The sequence below is a fragment of the Balaenoptera borealis genome (genome assembly GCF_965194805.1).
Source record: "Balaenoptera borealis genome assembly, chromosome: 13".
Taxonomy (NCBI): Eukaryota; Metazoa; Chordata; class Mammalia; order Artiodactyla; family Balaenopteridae; genus Balaenoptera; species Balaenoptera borealis.
This window is the reverse complement of record NC_138870.1, coordinates 22,353,784-22,379,044: the sequence shown is the minus strand read 5'-3', so window position 1 is coordinate 22,379,044 and position 25,261 is coordinate 22,353,784. Positions and strand designations below refer to the sequence as shown.

The window sequence follows — 25,261 nt, the reverse complement described above, 5'->3', positions numbered from 1 at the left end:
TTTAACTTTATTTCCTCGGTAAAAAGTAACTAACTCCAATCTACTTTCTATTTAAGTGACTGGAAAAATTGCAATAGTTCATAATGTACACAGTAAATTATGTGCAAGCAATAACTTATCCATGGGTGCTTACACCAATAGATCATACATATAAAGTGGGTTATTTTAAAATAAAAAAAATATCACTTAAAGCAACCTTCCTGAAGATATCCTTGGACATCTCTTTTTTTTTTTTTTTTAAAGACATCTCTAATTTATGTATGATGGCGACTCTGAGGCTCCGTGAGACTAAAATAATGAGGCAGGGCAGAAACAAAACACGTAATGTATCAGGAAACCCCATGCCTGTTTGGATAGATATTCAACAATTACATTTTTGTTCAACAGTGTCTGAAGCACTGCGAACCTTTTAAACATGTAATTTACTTCATGAAAATATTTCTGTTCTTGTATGTGGTTCATTCATATGCTAGAAATACTGTAAAGGAAAGATTAAACACCAGATTAAAAAGAAAACCTGAATTATCTCACCTAATTAAGCAGTGGCTAGGATGGGTTCACAAGGTAAATGCAAGTCAGTTCTTCTGGAGTCAGTTTCCATGGCGGAGGCCCCTATGACACTTGTGTAGCTGTAATTCAGCAACGCATGGAGTCTGGCAACATGCACACAAAGTCATCATCACACAATATGCAATGTAACTCAGTCACAGGATAAGTATTAATAAAAAATATTAAAACATCAACATTCACTCCTTAATTGATTACATGGAATAAATAAACTAAGCCAGTCACATATTTCTCTTCATTCTGAAGTCATGGTTTTATTTATGTATACACACAGTATAATACTTTCCTAATGCTCTCAAAATGCTACAAATAAAAATGAAGGCTTTGCATTACAGCTGCTGGACAAAAACATCAACACTGTGGATGTGTGAAAACACAGTTTCTTTGTTCTTTAGCATCAGTGCACAGGGTATGGCTCCAAGTGGTATGCAATTTAGGACAGAAAAAAGATACGGTGGCTTGTGAAATATATCCTCTGTTCATCATTGGCACAAAATCAAAGAAGGAATTTTCACTGTCCTTGGTACCTTTACTGGGTCTCTCCCCTGAAGACAGATAATGTTATACATATATGCCTTCAGGATTAAAACCAGACGAGATAGGATTCTGTAGAATACGAAGATTACTGGGGAGCTGCCGAGAGGACCCAGGTCGCTTCAGAGACCCCGACTGGAATGGTGCCTCTAAACAGGAAACAGAGAAAGTCATTTGATGTTCGCAGTAACCTGGAGTACTTAGCAATATGAAAAATTAGAACTTTTCCTGCTCTCAAGAACCAAATAATATACAGTAACGATTGCAACCCCCTGTGGGTCCTGGGTGAGAGGAGAGGTTACGTCTGCTTGACCCTCTCAGTTGATAAAATAGTTTTCAGTGATTTGAACAGTTCATGATCTTTTCTTAAAAGGTGAACATTTAGCTTCTCTTTCTGGGTTGTTCAGATTATATGCATATACAGATTTAGAAGTGTCTTTTAATATCAACACAAATTAATAAAGACCTTTAGGAGAGGAAGAAGGGGTATTAGGAACAGAGAGAAGCTAAAACTCAATTAATAGACTACGACTCACACATTTCAGGAAAAGTTTGTAAGGAAGCAGTTTAAAACTAATGATAGGATATCTGGTCATCTAAGTAAATAAATAACCTAAATATTATTGATTTTCCCCAGAAACAGTAAGTACATCAAAAATTTTTTTAAGCGGCCCAAGAATTAGCTTTGAATGGTAGGAGAACATTTTAACCGAATGTAAGCAGTTTATTCCAAGTTAACAGAGTAAAGTTTTTTAAAAAGCGATTTCTCAAATCTTACCCCTTTCTAGGTCTGCATGCGAGGCCTCCACTTCGATGGGCTCCGCTGGCAAAACGGTGACTTTCGTCCCTGTCTGCTGGATAAACTGCTGGAGGTTGACTTGCCGCAGCTCCTTGGTCAGCTGCTCCAATTCTTGTTCTTTGTCCTAGATGGGAGTAAAATGCTTTCTAAAATTTGAGGATTCACTATTGGCCAGCTACAGACATCCTGGTGACAGCCCACCTGCTACAAGGGTTGAATGTGGGACACCTTTCACAAGAACGCATTTAACAAACCTGGTTCATATCGACGTAATGGGCTAAGGAGGTCACTTTCACTCTGTGGCATGGGCCAAAAGTTAAGCAAATAAAGGACAAGAACTTCTTCAGTCTGTCCTCTTAAATGTCACGCTTTCCTCCGTTAGGAGTATATACTATGCACCTGATGAAATAAGTATATGTCTATGAACTTTAATGAATAAAAGACTGGATTCCATCCATCCTGGTATTTACAGCAAGCTTGCTAAGCTGTTCACAATTAAACTTCCTTATTATCTACTTCATAACTGACTGCAAAATTAATAGTCACTTGGTCCATGAGATTCAGGGTTCTTGTCTTTTTTAAACTGTTTAAGTTTTCATGGGATCCATTATTGAGATTTATATTATAGCAAGGAAAGCAAGGAGAGCAAGATTCCCACTATGGGGTTTTTTAATCCTTGATGAGCAGATCTGAGAACTGAGGAGCGCTAAAGTAAGGAGACCAAGTTTGGATGGCCAGAAAGCTCCAAAAGCAAGGAGAGGCATTCTATTATCAAATGGACTTTCTTCTCTTTCTCACCTTTAGGGCACTGTAAGAAAAAGTGGCAAGGCCTCATCCAAGCTGGTTGTGTCAGAGGATGTGGTAAGGGTAGGGAAGAGAAAATAGAAAGGAGGGGTTTTCCGCCACCTTGAGTGTAGGGGGTACTTGGAGATATGTTAGTAGTTTGACTATTAGATACTTTTCACAGGTAGTGGGGTTTATTAGTAACAACTGTCACAAATCAGTGTCTCCTGTAATATCAAGGCAATACAATTTCCAACTGCACTCGTTTTGTGTTGAAATGAATCCAAATAGTAAAATGTTGACAGATCACACGTTAACAACCTTCTATTATATGAGAAATTCCTGACTTTGCAAATTCTGGTGGTAGTTCTACCTCTCACTATAGTTAGTGGCAGAGAAAGGAAATCACATCAGTTCTTCCTGAAACGTCAGCTTTCTCTGCTTGTGGAACTGTTCCTACTCTACAGCAGCTCTTCTCAAACTCCAGTGCGCACGGGCACTATTTGGAGATGCTGTTACTACGTACACTCTGAATTTCTAACCAGTAAGCCTCACGGTTCACTCTTTGATCCACGATCACACAGCTTCTAAACCAGCACTGTCCAATTCAGCAGCCACTGCACATGTGTGCTACTGAGCACATGAAATGTGGCCACATGTGACTAAAACAGAAATTTAAATTTATTTAATATTTTTAAACAGCTTTACTGAATATTATTTAACTTTATTTAAATATAAGTAGCCGTATTATAATCAATTGTGTCTCTTTCTCATTTCAGCTGTTAGAAACTGATAGCTCTTTGCAACTCCCATTAACATTACCACACTGTCTTTTCAAGAATGGGTATCCAAGAAATATAAGCTGAGTGATCATGGAGTAAGTGTGAAATAGAAATGTTCTCGTACCCACTAGAGATGGGGAAAAATCAGAGAAGAACCTGCCCCTCTCCTCAGGGAAGCAAAGGACAGTTACGGGAGAGGGAAGGAGGTGGGGTTAGCAACAAAGGAGACGTGATAGATAAGCAGCCAGCTAGCCGCACAATCCTTGGTGAACCAGTCCTTGGTAATCTCTTTCAGCTTTGGTTTCCCTATCGCTAAAAGGAGAAGGTCAGATTCACTATCTCATCATTAGTGTCCATTCCAGCTCTGAGATTCTCATCTCCTGTATCCGATGACCTAATGCTATCACTGCCACAGTAAGAAAGCTTCTTCCGTGGAAAAGGAGCCGTGTGGCTTCAGCTCTCATCTTTGTTTTGGTCTCATATCTTAGCTTTGTCATAAGTCACAGAAATGCTAAGAAAATGATAAACCAAAGTAAGTTTCTAACTTTAAATGTAAGAGAAAATGAACAATCAGTAAAGAAGATACCAAAATATATTTAATTCTTTTTTTAATATATATATTTCCAGTCAGCTTTCTGTGTTTTATTGAACATTTTCTATTTTCAGATTCTTTTCCATGACCAGTGATGAAAATAAAAGGCATTATCATTTTGGAAAATCAAGAGCAAACCTACAGTGATTTGGAGAAATACAGAGTTTAAGAAGCTTCCATGAGGAAAGAAAAAGAGGAGTTCAGTTTTTTAGATTCCAAATATTTAATTCTTTTAAATAGATGAAACATTCTAATAAAAGTGTTCTTACCTGTAATCGTTTGGTGGCTTGTCCAAGAGATCTTTCCACAGCTTTAATACCATTTTCCAGCCTCAGACTCTGCTGGCCTTGAATGTCAATTTCCCCTCTGACCTTACCGATCTTTCCTTTAACCTCTTCTTCATTGACCTGTGCCTCTTGAACTTCCCGTTGCAATTTTTCTGCTTCAAGACCACTTTCCATAGTCTGGATTTGACCCAAATAGTCCTTTAATTTGCTCTCACATTCTGTTATTTTCTGTCTTATTTCTTGAAGTTGATCTTTCAGCTGTTTTTCATTTTCCTGTTCAATCTGTAATTCATTTTCCCAAAATTCTTCCTCTTCAATTTCTACATCGTTTCTTTTGATCTTTTGCTCCAGGCGGACAATTTCCTCTTCAAGGCTAGAATTATATTTTTGCTCCCAAAATCGTATTTCTATTTCATTTGATTCTAGCTCTTTCTCAATGGATTGGAGCTTCTCTGTCTGCAAACGGATCAGCTTCTTTAACTCATCTGCTGTTGTTTTGCAGTTATTCAGCACCTTTTGCTTAAATTCAGTTTCTTTACCTTTTCCAAAAATGTCCATTAACCCTTTGGCACCTCCTGTAAATGTTAACGATTTCCTTTTAGGCTCTCTCCTTTTGATTGCTTTGTCAATCTGAGGCCTCAGTTTAGCTAAGGGGGGCAAACTCTGCCTGCATAAAGTTCTTTCAGGAACTCGAGCCACACCATCCGACGTGGGCCGCTCACTGAGAGAGGGCCCCGTTCGACGTAAAATCAGCTGTACGTCACTAGCGTACTGCCCCCATTTGTTTAAGGATATGATAGGATTTTCATGAGGTGCTAAGTGTCTTTCAGTATCTCTCCATTTTTCTATAAGCGTGTACCTTCCAGTTCGACCTAGATAAAAAAAGATAAGAATAAATTGTCAAAAAGGGATACGCAACAGCTAAAATAATGCCTCCAGACATAGGACACTATTTGATAACTGTGTCTTCTTAATTAGCATCAAAGTCCAGCCCATGATGTTTTTAAAACTTTCACTTGAGGATACTGAACTCCTTAAGATACGTAACACAGGGGCTTCCCTGGTGGCGCAGTGGTTGAGAATCTGCCAATGCAGGGGACACGAGTTCGAGCCCTGGTCCGGGAGGATCTCACATGCCGCGGAGCAGCTGGGCCCGTGAGCCACAATTACTGAGCCTGCGCGTCTGGAGCCTGTGGTCCGCAACAAGAGAGGCCGCGATGGTGAGAGGCCCGCGCACCGCGATGAAGAGTGGCCCCCGCTTGCCGCAACTAGAGAAAGCCCTCGCACAGAAACGAAGACCCAACACAGACATAAATTAATTAATTAATTAATTAAAAAAAAAATAAAGATACGTAACACATAAAACTATGGGATGTGAACTGCATACACTCTTCAGACTCGCTTAGCAACTCATCTTTACACCTTAAACCTCAGTGGGAATCTTAATCTACCCTCTTGTCAAATGCCTGACTGCCTAGACCTTGCTTGTGGCAAGACCTCCAGCTGAGACTCAGGAGGGCACAGAGTGTCCTGCTGGAAGCCAGGAGGGCCTGGTCCCAGGAACCAGGCAGGACCTCAGAACTTGAGCAGACTTCCACTTGAGGAATCCCTCTGATTTCTCTGCACATCAGGACTTGGGAAGGTTGGAGCCCCCGTCTCTCCTCCTGAAAGGAGACACGGAGACAGTGGAGGACCTGCTACTCAGCTACAGGTGCTGGGTAGGCCTTTCCTTGCCCATACCTTCCGGCATACCTGTGGCAAATAAAAAATCACCTCAGTGAAAACAACCCTCAAAATAGTCTCATATAAAGAGTGGGGCCTGAAGAGAAGTCTTGTTCAGTTTTGATAAGTAATAGCTTCAAAGAGTCTTTTAAAAAACATTAAAAAGGCAAAAATGATATTATTAAAAAACAAAAGTAGAGTAAAATTACATTTATGTTAAAAATATCCTGAATCTAACAGTAATTATGGAAGATAAAGATTCAGAAGATAATATAATGTCATTAGCTTGAATACACTTCCTAAATATTTCCATTTAAGGTGTGTGGGTCAGATGGAAAATATTAATTTTGTTAAGAGTGTCCACTAGACATCTGAAACTAATGTAAGGTTATATGTCAATTACATCTCAATTTTAAAAAAGTGTCCATTAGTAGTTAATATTATTACAAAGAAAAAAACTCACCTTGCCATCTAGCAATTATCATATTGGCATATACAGCTACTGATTTGTCTTCCCTGTCTTCTTTTTTAATTTCATGAGCTTCTGAACCAATAGTAGTATCTCCTCAATTGCTGGGCCAATAAATGGAAATCTGGATATGTACTATGAACACCCACTTGCGCTATTCAAAAGTAGCAGATGAAGAGTGATACTGCTCTAAGCATATGTGTTATGTTTGTCTTTAAGGAAACCTGAATCTTGGGTGCAGCTGAAAAGTTGAAGTTTTGAAAGCAAACAGACTAGAGTTTTAAGTTTGGGTAAATTACTTGCTGGATAAGTAGCCTAACTTCACTTCTAAAGTGGGGAGAGTGGCAGTACCTCATAGGTTCTGAGAGTCAGAATCAGGGCTCATAAGCACCTGCCATACTGCCTGGCCCGTAGCAGGTTTTCAATACATGGCAGCCATCATTAATTGAAAACACTGTTATTCACATGACAAAAGGGCTGACCAGAGACCTGCTTTAAATAGTGACATGACGCGACAACAATCTGACTAAAGGAATCCTTAATCAACTTGCAGCAACTCCCAGCTACGTAAAGCTGGACAGAGTGGAAAGAAAGAATAAGGGCTCTCTGGAGTCAGAAGGCCTGTTCTCAGATCTGGCTCTGCCATATATTTACGTGATTTGCACAAATTATTAAATTTCCTTCAGCTCTGATTTCTTCATCTATAGAGTGAGACTTGTATTTTCTTACCTGACAATGTTGTAAGAGTTACGTGAGATATAAAATTTAAAAATGTTTTATAATATTGAAAAGTGCTATACAAGTATTAGTTGTTGCTATTAACAAAATACCTGGGCAAACAAGGGGAATGCAAAGCCTTATTAAGCACACTGGATTTGGCTTCTTGGAATAAAAAAATGTTTCTTAAGATTTTCAAGTTAAAAATTACTGTAATTATACCAAGAAAAACCACCCAACAAATCTTCAAGGTTAAACTCGTTCCAGATGTACACACTGCTTCAAAGATCACAGCACTTTGTGTTCCTGGCTCTGCTGTCTATCAACTACTTTTAGGATCTCACTCCTGCTACCTGGACCCTGTGTCCTCATCAGTAAATATGAAGGGTTGGACTAGACCAGTAGAGCCCTCTCTAATCCTACCAGGCCATGAAGCATCTTTAAAAAGAAAACTGAATCATTACATTATATGAGTGAAATTAAAAATTTTAAGGACCCTAATTTAGTCATAATTAAATATAAAGCTGATTTTTCCAATGCTTAATGGTACTGCTACTCTATGAGAATGTCTTGGTAGATTATTTAGGATTGCTTTTACTGCTAGCGTTTCCTTTTTGTTAAATAATGCATATTTAGTGCAATTAGGCAAAAAAAAAAAAAAAAAAAAAAAGAATCCAGCAATATAAAAAAGCTTTTTTAAAAAGTAAATGAATTAATACTTTGATTTTATTACAGAAATTGGGTTTTAGATAGCATATGTAAGAGTTAAATTCCACAATCATTGGAATTTGAATGCCTATACTTGGCAAGGCCCTACAGAACCTGAATACTTCATTTAGACAGATTCCAATTCCTCCTGCAAAACTTCTTTTATTGCAGTTTATTAAGTGGATACATTTAGTTCTACCTTGCATACTATCTTGATGTAGCCCTAAGACTAATAAAAAGGAACATCCATCTATCTATCTATGGCATTTGTAGTTTAAACTGTTTTGGCTACCGAGGCCTGTATGCCACAATTTGTAATGATAAATAAAATATTGACTATACTTCTGAAGAGCTGAAGCAATTGAGTGTAATCCCAAGAATCATTAACTTCATATAATGAGGAAAATCACAAAGAGATTTTAGTGCATCAGTGGAATCTCACTGGACGACTGATATAAATGTACAATAGATAGCTAATGGGAAGCAGCCACATAGCACAGGGAGATCAGCTCGGTGCTTTGTGACCACCTAAAGGGGTGGGATAGGGAGGGTGGGAGGGAGATGCAAGAGGGAGGAGAAAATTGTAAAAGATGACCTTGGCTATAAAACAGCAATATACTTTAGTACTAAGGATTTTTAGTTTTTGTTTCAATGTAATTCAGTCGGTAACTATATTTTCTAACAGTTGTCCATTGAGATTATAGGGGATATAAATAACATAGTATTAGTAGTTAAGAACAGGGTTCTTGAATCAGACTACTGGTTTGAATCCCAGGACCCTCCTTACCAGCTACGGGTGCTTGGGCATGTCATTTAACATCTCTGTGCCTCTGTTCCATCATCTCTGAAATAGGGATCATAACAGGGCCTTCCTCATAAGACTGCTGTGAGACTGTTAAATGATGTGGAAAATTTAATTCCCAATTCAGTAATGAAAAGGGGGACTTTAAAACTATGAAGCATTAGACTGGAATCTTTTTTTTTTAAAACTCATCTGTAGATACATAAAAAGCATTGCTTATAGTGTTTACTTCTAGGAAGCAAGGTCATGAGTGATTCTTTTACCTTCTTTGTGTTTTGCTAAATTTCAAAATAGTCTACAATGGATAGTACTACTTGTAAACAGATACAAAATTAACCAATTTATAAAATTCTAAAATTGATAATTTATATATGAAATTAAGAGTTAAATGTGACAATATAAAATATATTATTTTCTTTATCTTCTAAAGGATCATATAATCTTAGAGACGAATGGGACATCACCAAGTTCAGCCTGTAATTCACAGGAACTTAAAAAAATTCATTCATTTATTCACAAGTAGGTATTGAGTATCTACTACATGCTAGACATGGTTTTAAGCTATGAGAATAAGCAATAACAAAAGAGTGGCAGGCAATACACAACACACTAAGGAAAGAATGTATGTCTACCGTCCATTAACCAACAGCTTTAAGGTCAGATATGCTAAACATTCAGAATTTTTTGGATTATAGGAAGGTAGCATAGTGCTATCCTGCAGGTCTGTAGTCAAACACATTGAAAATTCTAAAGTAAAATATATCAATTTCATACCAAATGGAATAAATATAGATTAAAAGCAGCCTCAGCCTCACAACAAATCAGATCAGTTTTTTACTACCAAATGAGTTCAAGCCATGCCAGGTATGGCTAACAAATTAAGTATGATAAACTTTAAGCTTTCAAAATTTTTTAGGTTTCAAAAATGTGGATAATGGATTGTGGCCTATATGTAATATGTCGCAGGGGCCGGGGCGAGCACGATAGAGAAAAACAGAGTATGGCAGGTGGGGAGTATGTGTGCGTGTGTGCATGTGCAGGCGGTCAGGGAGCAGTGAGCCAAGGGAGTGAATCTGGAAGAGCGCTGGGCGCACAGTATTCTCAGCAGACAGAAGAACAGGTGCAAAGACTAAGGCGGAACTGTCTCCGACACGTTTAAGAGGAAGCAATCAAAAGTGAGTGGGAGGAGATGAGGTTGGAGGTAAAGCAGGGATTCATTTAAGGGGCCTGAAGACCATCGCATGGACTTTAACATTTTCTGAGTGAGTCCGGAAACCACTAAGGGGTTTTGAGCACAAGAGTGATGACGATGCCCAGTTTCAAAGTATTACTTCAACATACATCTGTCGAGACTAGGCTGCAGGAGATCAGGATGATACAGGGAAAGGAGTTGGAAGGCCACTGCGAAAATCTAAGTGAGAAACGATGGTGGCTTACATCAAGGTCGTAACAGAGGCTGTGGAGAGCAGCAACAAGATTCTGGATATATACTGAAGACAGCACAGGGAGGATTTACTGATGGATTAGTTGTAAGGTATTAGAGCAAGAAAAGGACCAAAGATCACACAAAAGTTTTAGATCTAATCAATTAAAAGCAATAGTTCCCATTTGTTGAGATGAGGGGGAGGAAATCTGAGGATGGGCAACAGCTGGGACACGAAGCTTGGGTTTGGACGTTTTAAGTCTGAGATACCAGTTAGTCATCTTCTAGAACTGCGCTGTTCACTACAATAGCTATTAGCCACGAGCCACATTTAAACTTTAATTAAAAATTCATTTCCTCAGTTACACTAGCCACACTTCAAGTAGGTAATAGCTACGTGTGGCTAGTGGCTACTGTACTGGACGGCACAGATACAGAACATTACCGTCCTTGCAGAAAGTTCTATGGGGAAGCACTGTTCTAGAAACTATGTTTTGTAGAGTACCTACTACTTTAGGCAAAGCAATGGAATAAGAAAGATAAATAAGCAGGACCCCTACTTTGAAGAGACTTCCAGAGAAGAGAAAGAAATATTAACAAATAATAAAACCAGAGATCAGCATAAAATGTGTTTGTTTGAAAACTGATTGTGTTGGGGCAAACTCTATGAAACATGGCTTTTTAGAACAATCCATGCCATCTTGGGCCCCAGCCCCACTCAATTTGTTTGTATTAAATGCTAGCTCTGGTCCCGGTTGAAAAAGATATGGGACAAGATCATCAGAAGTGGGAACAGAGAAAAATTCTGAATCTTCAGTACTTTAAATGGCACCAGGCAACAAAGCAGTGTGAATCAGAAAACCTTTCCCTCAGTCTCCTTGATTTCTTCCTCCTCTTTTTTTCCTCTCTAATCTTTTGTTAGCTGTACTTTAAGTTCTAAGCTACTTGAGGGCAGAAGTACATTCTTTTCATATTTTTCGTTTGTGATTTTGTAAAAGCAAATGCATTTTCTCAACTTAACTTGAGACAGATGAATTGTTTAAGGCTTTCTGTTTCACATGCAGATTTGAGAAGTAGTTTGAACTCTATTTTGAAATAATGGCATTTCTGGGATAGTTTATGGGAAAAACAAGGTTGAATATTTAAAATTGGGAATGTTTCAGAAAGCCCAGGGTGTACAGTATCCAACCAGTGTGTTCCTGCTGGGCAGTTTAACCACTTCATGCCAACTGAGTGTCAATCATCGTTTCACTTTTAGTTACTGTTTCTTATAATTTGGGAATATGTTCTATTTCTACCACCTAAATATAACCTGTCAAGGTAGTCAAAGATCAGAGGAGAAAGGATTTCCTTCTATACTAGTAGCTAACATTCAAAATCTTTTATCAAATTATGTTCTGTCTTTAGCTCTTTTCTAACTTGATTTGAGTGATTAGTAGCATTGAGTCAGAAAATGTTAGCTGTCATATATATTTGCAGACTGCCAATATGTATACATGTATTTATATCATGATGGTTTCCTGAAAGCAATTTTAGCTACCCAGAAAAACTCAATAATCCCTAATCATATATATAGTGCCTCCCCCATGGGCAAATATGTGGACTTTAACTTAAGAAGCTATTCTATATGTTGCGTCACTCTAAATTTTTTAGAAACATCTGCAGTTTCGCTCAGTCAGTCCATATGCTGCTATTAGTGTAACTAAACGTTTTACTGTGTGAAGCCACAGAGATTCTGCAGGTGTTTGTTACAGCAGCAATTTTCCCTAATTAATAAACCCTCTATCATTCTTACAGTATAAATAAGGTCAAAATACTAGAACATTTTCATTTAGTGTTTAGACTTGGAATACCAATAACTTCCGTGACAATGGAGATAAATATTTAAGTGTCTATTAGAAGCATACTGAATCTGAGGCTGAGAAAATTTTATGGCACAACAGAAGCAAGGATCAACAGTGCTCGCTGGTTGCCAGTTGAATCATCTCTCAGGTGAATTCTGAATTCAATGAAGTATTTATGATTCAGCAAGAGAGTTGTTTAGCCAGGTTTGGAGAAATATCGTAAAGCATCTGTACTCAAGTTGTCAACTTTTCAAAGCAGTTCTGGACTGAGTTATTGAGAAAGCAAATACGGGGGGGGGGGGCAGGTTCAGTTAAAGCTTCTTTTTATCAATAGCTTGGCCACAAAGAAGTACACTCTTTAGTCCAAACGGATAAACACACACCTGGTACATCTGGACAGTTTCTCCTTGAAATTCTGTGTAGAGAACATGGTTACCATATGGACAGATGCAGCTTACTGCACTCTTCAACTACCTTGACTTTTCTAAAAACTACTCGTTTTTTTAACCACTGTCCATGGCTTGATTCTCAAATATAACAAAGAATCTTAGATTTGACACTTGCTAATTTTAGTTTTCACTAAGCAGAAAAAACCCAACAATGCTTAATATTTTAATTCAAATAAATTATGTGAGGCTTTCAAAAGGGGCAATGACTAAATAAGTTGGTTGCAACGAATATGAAATAAAATTAAATGCCTTAATTTCTTCCTCTTTAATAATTAAACTTAAGTCCACAAATATAATACTAGTGCCAAATGCAAGAAAATTTCATGGGATGTGAAAGCCTAGGATTCTCAGCATTGTTTTAATATATGAGTGTGCTATATAGTATTTCAGGAAAAATCAAAAGATGTTAGTATTAAAAGAAAGCCTCTGTCTTTGTATAGGGCTATTGCCAACTTCAAACAGTGCACTTGCCACAATGCAGGGGCACAAGCACCTCTACAAAATGCTAAGGTGCCATCGTGACAGTGACTTGTCTCCATCCTGAGCTAACCTGACAGGCTTCCAATATAAACTAGCACTATATAAAAACAAACTTTTGATAAGGAGCTCAAAGACAAAGAGGCACTGAGCACCTAGCATGGTGAACACACAGTTTCCTCCTCAATACAGCTGACCCTTGAACAACGCAGGCGTTAGGGGCGCCAACTCTCCACACAGTTGAAAATCTGCATATAACTTATAGTCAGCCGGCCCTCTCTATCTGCAGTTCCTCGTGGATTCAACTAACCTTGAATCGTGCAGTACTGTAGGATTTACTATTGGGAAAAAAGCCCCATATAAGTGGACCCTCGCAGTTAAAACTTGTGTTGTTCAAGGGTCAACTCCACGTGTTTGCTAAGTGATGGATTTAAGATGCAAATACAAACTTTAGCCCAAATTACTGGCTTTACTGATGTAGGTGTTCATGCCCTCATCATGTTCCAAACGGAATTATGGCAACTAAAAAACATGCGTAAAATATCATAAAGATAAAGTGAGAGTAAATAAGAAAAGTTGCAACGGGATAAGTGAATAAGATGGAGTCAGTAAGCATGGATTTGACTACTTCATCTTCACTGTGTAAGATTTAAAATGTACACATTATCTTTCTAATGAAGAACCATGTCATTTAATTTGTTGCAAATTTCTTTTCTGAAAGTATTCAGAATAAAAAATCGGATTTTGCCTAATGAAGAGTCTGGGAACTTGAAATCTATGTTTTGGCTCAAGAAAACATTTTTAGTTCCATAAATCATTGTTTAGGATAAACAACAGGTGAGGAGAAGACAGTGCAGACTCTAGACTCAAGATCAGTAAAATCTCGGTGAGGCAGAGAACAAGTATCTTCACAGACTGACCTAAGCTGGAGGCAGGGGACAGTAATAAGTAAAAGTGTGCCTGAGAGATGTATTATGGAACCAAATGAACAAAAACCACAGGACATCTATATTTAAAACAAACAAAAACAACAGGAAGCATAAGCATAAACCACTTTATCTCAGACACCCCGAGAGTTCACTTACCTATCGCTTGAGCTAAGGCTATGACAACTTCCTGGCAAGTTGTGACTTCGGTGACCCCACAAACAATCCTCTGAACTCCGTCCACCCATACTTTAAGTTCCATGGTGCCCCAGCCAGTCACCCAAGGGCCCTGAGACTGGTCATCAGGCGTCAGGTCATGTCTCTGGCCACAAAAACACGGAAAAGGCAGAGTCTGTGTAGTCAGCTAAAAAGAGGAAAAAACATTTTTAATAAAACAAATCTTACCATTTCTTCTAGTAAGTAAATGTTACCAAAACAAATTTTAGTATATCATAGTCCTACTACCATTAATGACCATGGGCTTACTTATTCACAGAACTGAATTTAGCAGTGTGAATACAACCATGGCCACCTCTCATGACACTGCATGGTACTGCTATTTCCACAATTAGAATATTAATCATAAAGTCACTCTCCATTGACCAAAGAAATCTTATTTACTTGACCAAGCCCTATTGCTCAACATACAAACTATTTTTTTACAAAAATTACTTCATTAGGATAATTTCTGAGGTTTAAAAAAAGAAAAAAAAAGTTTTTTGGTCATTTTAGGAATCACAAATAATTGAACCAGTTTCCGCAGCCTTGCCAGCATCTGTTTGTTCCGTGTCTCTTGCCTCGCTCTCTTGGTCAAGGTACCGAGAGTGTTGTCTACACCACTGAAACTCCAACACTAAATTCAGCATAAGGCACAGGTATGCAGAAAATATTAGCTGAAGGAAATTAATTCTTTCGTTGGCTGACAACTTCCCCATTTATGAACTGCTTGTCCTCTACCCATTTATTTAACTGGAGTTTGATAACTGTCTTAAACTTTTTTTTTTTTAAACACCTTTATTGGAGTATAACTGCTTTACAATGGTGTGTTAGTTTCTGCTTTATAACAAAGTGAATCAGTTATACATATGCATATGTCCCCATATCTCTTCCCTCTTGCGTCTCCCTCCCTCCCACCCTCCCTATCTCACCCCTCTAGGTGGTCACAAAGCACCGAGATGATCTCCCCGTGCTTTGCGGCTGCTTCCCATTAGCTATCTATTTTACATTTGGTAGTGTATATATGTCCATGCCACTCTCTCACTTTGTCCCAGCTTACCCTTCCCTCTCCCCGTATCCTCAAGTCCATTCTCTAGTAGGTCTGTGTCTTTATTCCCATCTTGCCACTAGGTTCTTCATGACCATTTTTTTTTTTTTTTTTTTAGATTCCATATATATGTGTTAGCATACGGTATTTGTTTTTCTCTTTCTGACTTACTTCACTCTGTATGACAGACTCTAGGTCCATCCATCTCACTACAAATAACTCAATTTCGTTTCTTTTTATGGCTGAGTAATATTCCATTGTATATATGTGCCACAACTCCTTTATCCAGTCATCTGTTGATGGACACTTAGGTTGCTTCCATGTCCTGGCTATTGTAAATAGTGCTGCAATGAACATTTTGGTACATGACTCTTTTTTAATTACGGTTTTCCCAGGGTATATGCCCAGTAGTGGGATTGCTGGGTCATATGGTAGTTCTATTTTTAGTTTTTTAAGGAACCTCCATAATGTGCTCCATAGTGGCTGTATCAATTTACATTCCCACCAACAGTGCAAGAGGGTTCCCTTTTCTCCACACCCTCTCCAGCATTTATTGTTTGTAGATTTTTTGATGATGGCCATTCTGACTGGTGTGAGATGATATCTCATTGTAGTTTTGATTTGCATTCCTCTAATGATTAATGATGTTGAGCATTCTTTCATGTGTCTGTTGGCCATCTGTATATCTTCTTTGGAGAAATGTCTATTTAGGTCTTCTGCCCATTTTTGGATTGGGTTGTTTGTTCTTTTGATATTGAGCTGCATGAGCTGCTTGTAAATTTTGGAGATTAATCCTTTGTCAGTTGCTTCATTTGCAAATATTTTCTCCCATTCTGAGGGTTGTCTTTTCATCTTGTTTATGGTTTCCTTTGCTGTGCAAAAGCTTTTAAGTTTCATTAAGTTCCATTTGTTTATTTTTGTTTTTATTTCCATTTCTCTAGGAGGTGGGTCAAAAAGGATCTTGCTGTGATTTATGTCATAGAGTGTTCTGCCTATGTTTTCCTCTAAAAGTTTGATAGTGTCTGGCCTTACATTTAGGTCTTTAATCCATTTTGAGTTTATTTTGGTGTATGGTGTTAGGGAGTGTTCTAATTTCATTCTTTTACATGTAGCTGTCCAGTTTTCCCAGCACCATTTACTGAAGTGGCTGTCTTTTCTCCATTGTATATTCTTGCCTCCTTTATCAAAAATAAGGTGACCATAGGTGCGTGGGTTTATCTCTGGGCTTTCTATCCTGTTCCATTGATCTATATTTCTGTTTTTGTGCCAGTACCATACTGTCTTGATTACTGTAGCTTTAGTCTGTAGTAGTATAGTCTGAAGTCGTAGTACAGTCTGAAGTCAGGGAGCCTGATTCCTCCAGCTCCATTTTTCTTTCTCAAGATTGCTTTGGCTATTTGGGGTCTTTTGTGTTTCCATACAAATTGTGAAATTTTTTGTTCTAGTTCTGTGAAAATTGCCAGTGGTAGTTTGATAGGGATTGCATTGAATCTGTAGATTGCTTTGGGTAGTACAGTCATTTTCACAGTGTTGATTCTTCCAATCGAAGAACATGGTATATCTCTCCATCTGTTTGTATCATCTTTAATTTCTTTCATTAGTATCTTATAAATTTCTGCATACAGGTCTTTTGTCTCCTTAGGTAGGTTTATTCCTAGATATTTTATTATTTTTGTTGCAATGGTAAACGGGAGTGTTTTCTTAATTTCAGTTCCAGATCTTCATCATTAGTGTATAGGAATGCAAGAGATTTCTATGTATTAATTCTGTATCCTGCTACTTTACCAAATTCATTGATTAGCTCTAGTAGTTTTCTGGTAGCATCTTTAGGATTCTCTATGTATAGTATCATGTCATCTGCAAACAGTGATAGCTTTACTTCTTCTTTTCCGATTTGGATTCCTTTTATTTCTTTTTCTGCTCTGATTGCTGTGGCTAAAACTTCCAAAACTAGGTTGAATAATAGTGGTAAGAGTGGGCAACCTTGTCTTCTTCCTGATCTTAGTGGAAATGGTTTCAGTTTTTCACCACTGAGAACAATGTTGGCTGTGGGTTTGTCATATATGGCCTTTATTACGTTGAGGAAAGTTCCCTCTATGCCTACTTTCTGCAGGGCTTTTATCATAAATGGGTGTTGAATTTTGTCAAAAGCTTTCTCTGCATCTATTGAGATGATCATATGGTTTTTCTCCTTCAGTTTGTTAATATGGTGCATCACATTGATTGATTGGCGTATATTGAAGAATCCTTGCATTCCTGGGATAAACCCCACTTGATCATGGTGTATGATCCTTTTAATGTGCTCTTGGATCCTGTTTGCTAGTATTTTGTTGAGGATTTTTGCGTCTATGTTCCTCAGTGATATTGGCCCTTAGTTTTCTTTCTTTTTGACATCTTTCTCTGGTTTTGGTATCAGGGTGATGGTGGCCTCATAGAATGAGTTTGGGAGCGTTCCTCCCTCTGCTATATTTTGGAAGAGTTTGAGAAGGACAGGTGTTAGCTCTTCTCTAAATGTGTGATATAATTCGCCTGTGAAGCCATCTGGTCCTGGGCTTTTGTTTGTTGGAAGATTTTTAATCACAGTTTCAATTTCAGTGCTTGTGATTGGTCTGGTCATGTTTTCTTTCTATTTCTTCCTGGTTCAGTCTCGGAAGTTTGTGCATTTCTAAGAATTTGTCCATTTCTTCCAGGTTGTCCATTTTATTGGCATAGAGTTGCTTGTAGTAATCTCTCATGATCCTTTGTATTTCTGCAGTGTCAGTTGTTACTTCTCCTTTTTCATTTCTAATTCTATTGATTTGAGTCTTCTCCCTTTTTTTCTTGATGAGTCTGACTAATGGTTTATCAATTTTGTTTATCTTCTCCAAGAACCAGCTTTTAGTTTTATTGATCTTTGCTACTGTTTCCTTCATTTCTTTTTCATTTATTTTTGATCTGATCTTTATGATTTCTTTCCTTCTGCTAACTTTGGGGTTTTTTTGTTATTCTTTCTCTAATTGCTTTAGGTGTAAGGTTAGGTTGTTTATTTGAGATGTTTCTTGTTTCTTAACGTAGCATTGTATGCTATAAACTTCCCTCTTAGAACTGCGTTTGCTGCATCCCATAGGTTTTGAGTTGTCGTGTTTTCATTGTCATTTGTTTCTAGGTATTTTTTGATTTCCTCTTTGATTTCTTCAGTGACCTCTTGGTTATTAAATAGTGTATTGTTTAGCCTCCATGTGTTTGTATTTTTTACAGATTTTTTCCTGTAATTGATATCTAGTCTCACAGCATTGTGGTCGGAAAAGATACTTGATACAATTTCAATTTTCTTAAATTTACCAAGGCTTGATTTGTGACCCAAGATATGATCTATCCTGGAGAATGTTCCATGAGCACTTGACAAGAATGTGTATTCTGTTGTTTTTGGATGGAATGTCCTACAAATATCAATTAAGTCCATCCTGTTTAATGTATCATTTAAAGCTTGTGTTTTGTTATTTATTTTCATTTTGGATGATCTGCCCATTGGTGAAAGTGGGGTGTTAAAGTCCCCTACTATGATTGTGTTACTGTTGATTTCCCCTTTTATGGCTGTTAGTATTTGCCTTTTGTATTGAGGTGCTCCTATGGTGGGTGCATAAATATTTACAATTGTTATATCTTCTTCTTGGATTGATCCCTTGATCATTATGTAGTGTCCTTCTTTGTCTCTTGTAATAGTCTTTGTTTTAAAGTCTATTTTCTCTAATATGAGAATTGCTACTCCAGCTTTTTTTTGATTTCCATTTGCATGGAATATCTTTTTCCATCCCCTCACTTTCAGTCTGTATGTGTCCCTAGGTCTGAGGTGGGTCTCTTGTAGACAGCATATATACGGGTCTTGTTTTTGTATCTATTCAGCCAGTCTATGTCTTTTGGTTGGAGCATTTAATCCATTTACATTTAAGGTAATTATCGACATGTATGCTCCTATTACCATCTTCTTAATTGTTTTGGGTTTGTTATTGTAGGTCTTTTCCTTCTCTTGTGTTTCCTGCCTAGAGAAGTTCCTTTAGCATTTGTTGTAAAGCTGGTTTGGTGGTGCTGAATTCTCTTAGCTTTTGCTTGTCTGTAAAGATTTTAATTTCTCTGTTAAATCTGAATGAGATCCTTGCTGGGTAGAGTAATCTTGGTTGTAGGTTTTTCCCTTTCATCACTTTAAATATGTCCTGCCACTCCCTTCTGGCTTCCAGAGTTTCTTCTGAAAGATCAGCCATTAACCTTATGGGGATTCCCTTGTGTGTTATTTCTCCCTTGCTACTTTTTTTTTCTTTGTATTTAATTTTTGATAGTTTGATTAATATGTGTCTTGGAGTGTTTCTCCTTGGATTTATCCTGTATGGGACTCTCTGTGCTTCCTGGACTGGATTAACTATTTCCTTTCCCATATTAGGGAAGTTTTCAACTATAATCTCTTCAAATATTTTCTCAGTCCCTTTCTTTTTCTCTTCTTCTTCTGGGACCCCTATAATTCGAATGTTGGTGCGTTTAATGTTGTCCCAGAGGTCTCTGAGACTGTCCTCAATTCTTTTTTCTTTATTCTGCTCTGCAGTAGTTATTTCCACTATTTTATCTTCCAGGTCACGTATCCGTTCTTCTGCCTCAGTTATTCTGCTATTGATCCCTTCTAGAGAATTTTTAATTTCATTTATTGTGTTGCTCATCACTGTTTGTTTGCTCTTTAGTTTTTCTAGGTTCTTGTTAAACGTTTCTTGTAGTTTCTCCATTCTGTTTCCAAGATTTTGGATCATCTTTACTATCATTATTCTGAATTCTTTTTCAGGTAGACTGCCTATTTCCTCTTCATTTGTTAGGTCTGGTGGGTTTTTTTGTTTGTTTGTTTGTTTTTTGTTTTTGTTTTTTTTTTTTAGAAATTCACGTTCTTTTATTTATTTATTTATGACTGTGTTGAGTCTTCGTTTCTGTGTGAGGGCTTTCTCTAGTTGCGGCAAGTGGGGACCACTCTTCATCGCGGTGCGCGGGCCTCTCACCATCGCGGCCTCTCTTGTTGCGGAGCACAGGCTCCTGACGTGCAGGCTCAGTAATTGTGGCTCACGGGCCCAGTTGCTCCGTGGCATGTGGGATCTTCCCAGACCAGGGCTCGAACCCGTGTCCCCTGCATTGGCAGGCAGGTTCTCAACCACTGCGCCACCAGGGAAGCCCGGTCTGGTGGGTTTTTGCCTTGCTCCTTCATCTGCTGTGTTTCTCTGTCTTCTCATTCATCTTACTTTACGGTGTTTGGGGTCTCCTTTTTGCAGCCTGCAGGTTCATAGTTCCCGTTGTTTTTGGTGTCTGTCCCCAGTGGCTAAGGTTGGTTCAGTGGGTTGTGTAGGCTTCCTGGTGGAGGGGACTGGTGCCTGTGTTCTGGTGGATGAGGCTGGATCTTGTCTTTCTGGTGGGCAGGTCCACGTCTGGTGGTGTGTTTTTGGGTGTCTGTGGCCTTATTATGATTTTAGGCAGCCTCCCTGCTAATGGATGGGGTTGTGTTCCTGTCTTGCTTGTTGTTTGGCATAGGGTGTCCAGCACTGCAAATACTCATTCATTTTCTAACTGTCTTAAATTTAAGAGTTACTCTAAAAATATAAACTTTTTTTTAAACTTGCTGTGTTTCCCCAGTGTTTGATATTTTGTTTAGCTGTATTATAGGTGAAGCAGAAAATTCTGCATTCTCATATGGTCAAACAATATGCCTTGATATTTTTCTATTGATTAGAATGTTATTATTAGCCTACTAAAAATCAATTACACACAATTCTTTTTTCTGTGGGTTTTTAAAATCTCAACACTTCCTGTGTTAATAAATCTTTAATCAATCTATGATTTGTTTGTCCATTGTCCTGTGATCTTCCTATTTCTTTGCTGTTTTTAAAAAAGAATGTTAAAGTTTATGAGATGTAATAAACATTGATTTAATTAAAGAAAACATTTAAATTTGTTTAACGGTTTACAATGGCACTGGCATTTCAGGATTAATTATTTAAAAACTTATTTAAAAAACAACACAAACTTTTCCTATAAAATAGTATTTACTACAAATAGTAACTTAGTCCTTTTACATTGTGTTAAAGGACCTAAGACAGTTCTAGGGTACCTGGTCACCTGGGTACATGCGTCAGAACACATGTGAGATGAACGAGAATAAACCTAATTACTTTTTCTAGGGAAGGTACAAAAATACTTTTTGTTGGGACTTCCCTGATGGCGCAGTGGTAAAGAATCTACCTTGCAATGCAGGGGATGCGGGTTCATTCCCTGGTCGGGGAACTAAGATCCCGCATGCTGCGGAGCAACTAAGCCCACGTGCCACAACTTCTGAGCCTGCACACCTCAACTAGAGAGCCTGCGTGCTGCAAACTACAGAGCCCACGTGCCCTGGAACCCACGCGTCACAACTAGAGAGAAGCTCTCACGCCACAACGAAAGATCCCACATGCCGCAACTAAGACCTGATGCAGCCAAAAATAAATAAAACAAACAAATAAATAATAAATAAGTCTTAAAAGAAACCTTTTTGTCACGCTGTAATTTCCCAGAGTGCCGCTTCAGCTCTCTCTGCTTCCACTGCAGCGCCAAGGCGGCTTCACTAACCTCCTTTATGCCCAGAGGAAGGACCATCTGCCCCCAGCAAGCTGATTCCCAAACTGTGTTCCTCAGTTAGGAAATACTGTAAGATGTTAAATTTCTGGGGAAAAAGGGCTCCAAGGCCGAGGAAATGTAAGAAATCCAGTAAACAAAGTTCAAAAAGTTCCCTTGCTTCTAGACTTCTTTGAGCATTGTATAGACTGGTGTACACTCCAAGTGTCAAATAAGAGGTTTATATGCTACTGTCCCTAATCCATTTAGAGAACATTTCAGGAAAGGAAACATAAGGGTTCTGACTTAAAATAAGATTTGTTTCCTTCTCTGCTAGGCACTCTATTTACTAAAAATAGAATATGTATTATTCTTCCTTGGAATAAGTTAGGATGAAAAAATGGTCAAACGTTAACATATTGTGTTAAATTAATATATTAAAATTAAATTGTTTTATTAAAAAGAAATACAGCTGAATTTTTAAAGCTGAATTAAAATTTATTTAATACATAGTCCCTTATGTTTCATTAAAAGATTAAACTTGGACCTTTCAACTTAAAAGCTTTCACACAGCAAAGGAAACCACTGACAAAACAAAAAGACAACTTACTGAATGGGAGAAAATATTTGCAAATGATATGACCTAAAGGATTAATATCCAACATATATAAATAGCTCATACAACTCAACATCAAAACAACAAACCACCCAATTAAAAAATGGGCAGAAGAACTGAATAGACATTCTTCCAAAGAGGAAATGCAGATGGCCAACAGGCCCATGAAAAGATGCTCAACATCACTAATCATCAGGGATATGCAAATCAAAACCACAATGAGATATCACCTCACACCTGTCAGAATGTCTATCATCAAAAAGAACACAAGTAACAAATTGTTGGCGAGAATGTGGAGAAAAGGGAACCCTCCTACACTGTCGGTAGGAAAGTAAACTGGTGCAGCCACTGTGGAAAACAGTATGGAGGTTTTTCAAAAAAACTAAAAATAGAACTACCATATGACTCAGCAATTCCACTTCTGGGTATACATCCAAAAAAACCAAAAACACTAATTCGAAAAGATACATGCACCCCAATATTCATAGCAGCATTATTTACAATAGCCAAGATATGGAAGCAACCTAAGTGTCTATCAACAGATAAATGGATAAAGAAGATGTGGTATACATATCCAGTGGACTACTACTGAGATTTTAAAAATAACGAACTTCTGGCATTTGCAGCAACATGGATGGACTTGGAGGGTATTATGCTAAGTGAAATAAGTCAGAGAAAGACAAATACTATATGATATCACTTATATGTGGAATCTAAAAAATACAACAAACTAGTGAATATAACAAAAAAGAAGGAGACTCACAGATACAGAGAACAAACTAGTGGTTACCAGTTGGTGGGGGGCAATATAGGAATGGGGGAGTGGTCAGTACGAACTACGGAGTGTAAGAAAGGCTCAAGGATGTGTTGTACAACACGGGGAATAGAGCCAACATTTTGTAATAACTGTGGATGGAAAGTAACCTTTAAAATTGTACAAAAATTTAAAAAATTAAAATAAAAAAGTAAACACCATTATTTTAAAAAAGATATTAAACTTGGGAAACCTAACACAGCAGATTATTAAAAGACAGCAGATCTCATTAAAAGTTCTCCCCACCCCCCAAGAAACCTATTATTTCAAAGAAACTTATGAGGCTCATTATTAAGTTCCATTAAGGTTTTAGTATACCATCACATATTTTCCTATCTGCATTATCACCATTTCACCTTGAACTTTTAATCATTAAGTGAATACAAATGAACATAAAACACATATACATCTGTTAAATATTACAGAGTATAGTAATGCTGTGGGAAAACACTGAGAATAATACTGCTTAGTTAATATAAACTTGCAGGGTATTTATCCTCTTGATCAGAGACTTCTTACCACGGCTCATCACAGAGAAGATCAGCATCTGCGTTTTAAACACCACTAACAATATCTTTCAAAGTTGAATCCTTAAGGAGGGTAAGAAATGCCTTAATGGATCAGATCAATGAACCACATGGTCCAAAATTTTATTACAGGAGGGCCACTTTTTTTAGAATATGGCTTCTGTCAAGTTTGGGGCTGCACTGACAATCATCCCTCCCTTCCCTTATGATCAGGGTTATTCATGAAAGTCATTTGAAGAATGTGTCTTCCCAGCAGAAGCCCCTAGTGCTCTCTTTTAGAAGCTGTGACCCTGTTCTTTCCTTTATACCCTCCGAGTCTGACTCCGAAGCTCTGCTCCCAGCCTCAGAACTAGACTAGAGGGGAAAATGCAAGGCCTACACTGTAGGTGCGTGTGGTGGATTGGTCATCATTGGAACTAAGGACTCAGGAAGCAGAAGGGCTTTGGCATCTCGGTTGGAATTTGGAATACATTTTTCCATGGAAACCTACCTATTTTGTAGGTAGAAGTAAGGTTCTACTGCAAGGGTATTAACAGAGTTCAGTTATTGTCATTGTGAGGTTTCTATATTCAAACCACTATTATTTTAATAATTTTTATAATGAAGAACTAGGTTTATACAGTAACATGCTACTGGGGAACAAGGGTTCTTTTAGCCAAGAATCATTTCTTATCTTAAAAGTCTATTGGACCCATGCACTTACAGTCAATTAATCTATGACAAAGGAGGCAAGAATATACAATGGAGAAAAGACAGTCTCTTCAACAAGTGGTGCTGGGAAAGCCAGACAGCTACACGTAAATCAATGAAATTAGAACATTCGCTCACACCATATACAAAACTAAACTCAAAATGGTTTAAACACCTAAATATAAGATAAGATATCATAAAACTCCTAGAAGAGAACATAAGCAAAATATTCTCGGCAACAAACTGTAGCAGTATTTTCTTAGATCAGTCTCCCAAGGCAAAAGAAATAAAAGCAAAAATAAACAAATAGAACCTAATCAAACTTAAAAGCTTTTGCACAGCAAAGGAAACCATGAACAAAATAAAAAGACAACCTACAGACTGGGAGAAAATATCTGAAAATGATGCAACCGACAAGGGGTTAATTTCCAAAATGTACAAACAGCTTGTACAACTCAATATGAAAAAAACAAACAACACAATCAAAAAATGGGCAGAAGACCTAAATAGCTATTTCTCCAAAGAAAGCATACAGGTGGACCACAGGCACAGGAAGAGATGTTCAACACAGCTAATTATTTGAGAAATGCAAGCCAAAACCACAACAGGGTATCGCCTCACACCAGTCAGGATAGCTATCATCAAAAGGTCTATAAATAATAAATGCTGGAGAGGGTGTGGAAAAAAGGGAACCCTCATACACTGTCGGTGGGAATGTAAATTGGTACAGCCACTATGGAAAAGAGTACGAAGGTTCCTTAAAAAACAAAATAGAGTTACCATAAGATTCAGCAATCCCACTTCTGGGTATATATCTGGAAAAAATGAAAACGCTAATTCGAAAAGATACATGCATCCCCATGTTCACTGCAGCA

At 37.8% G+C, this 25,261-nt stretch overlaps 1 protein-coding gene across 6 annotated transcripts in view; it reads right to left on the bottom strand.

Annotated features, from left to right (window-relative positions):
* Positions 1 to 795: 795 nt before the first annotated feature.
* Positions 796 to 25,261, bottom strand: part of RASSF8 (Ras association domain family member 8) — a 127,155-nt gene continuing 102,689 nt past the window's right edge. For all 6 annotated transcript variants that reach the window (XM_082352242.1, XM_082352241.1, XM_082352245.1 and 3 more), the window contains 4 exons: positions 14,041 to 14,245; positions 4,327 to 5,216; positions 1,880 to 2,024; positions 796 to 1,250 (listed from right to left, as the gene is read on the bottom strand). In XM_082352242.1, coding sequence (XP_082208368.1) covers positions 1,129 to 1,250; positions 1,880 to 2,024; positions 4,327 to 5,216; positions 14,041 to 14,143 — 1,260 coding nt within the window. In that variant the 5' untranslated portion in view covers positions 14,144 to 14,245 and the 3' untranslated portion in view covers positions 796 to 1,128. The remainder of the gene's footprint in view (positions 1,251 to 1,879; positions 2,025 to 4,326; positions 5,217 to 14,040; positions 14,246 to 25,261) is intronic.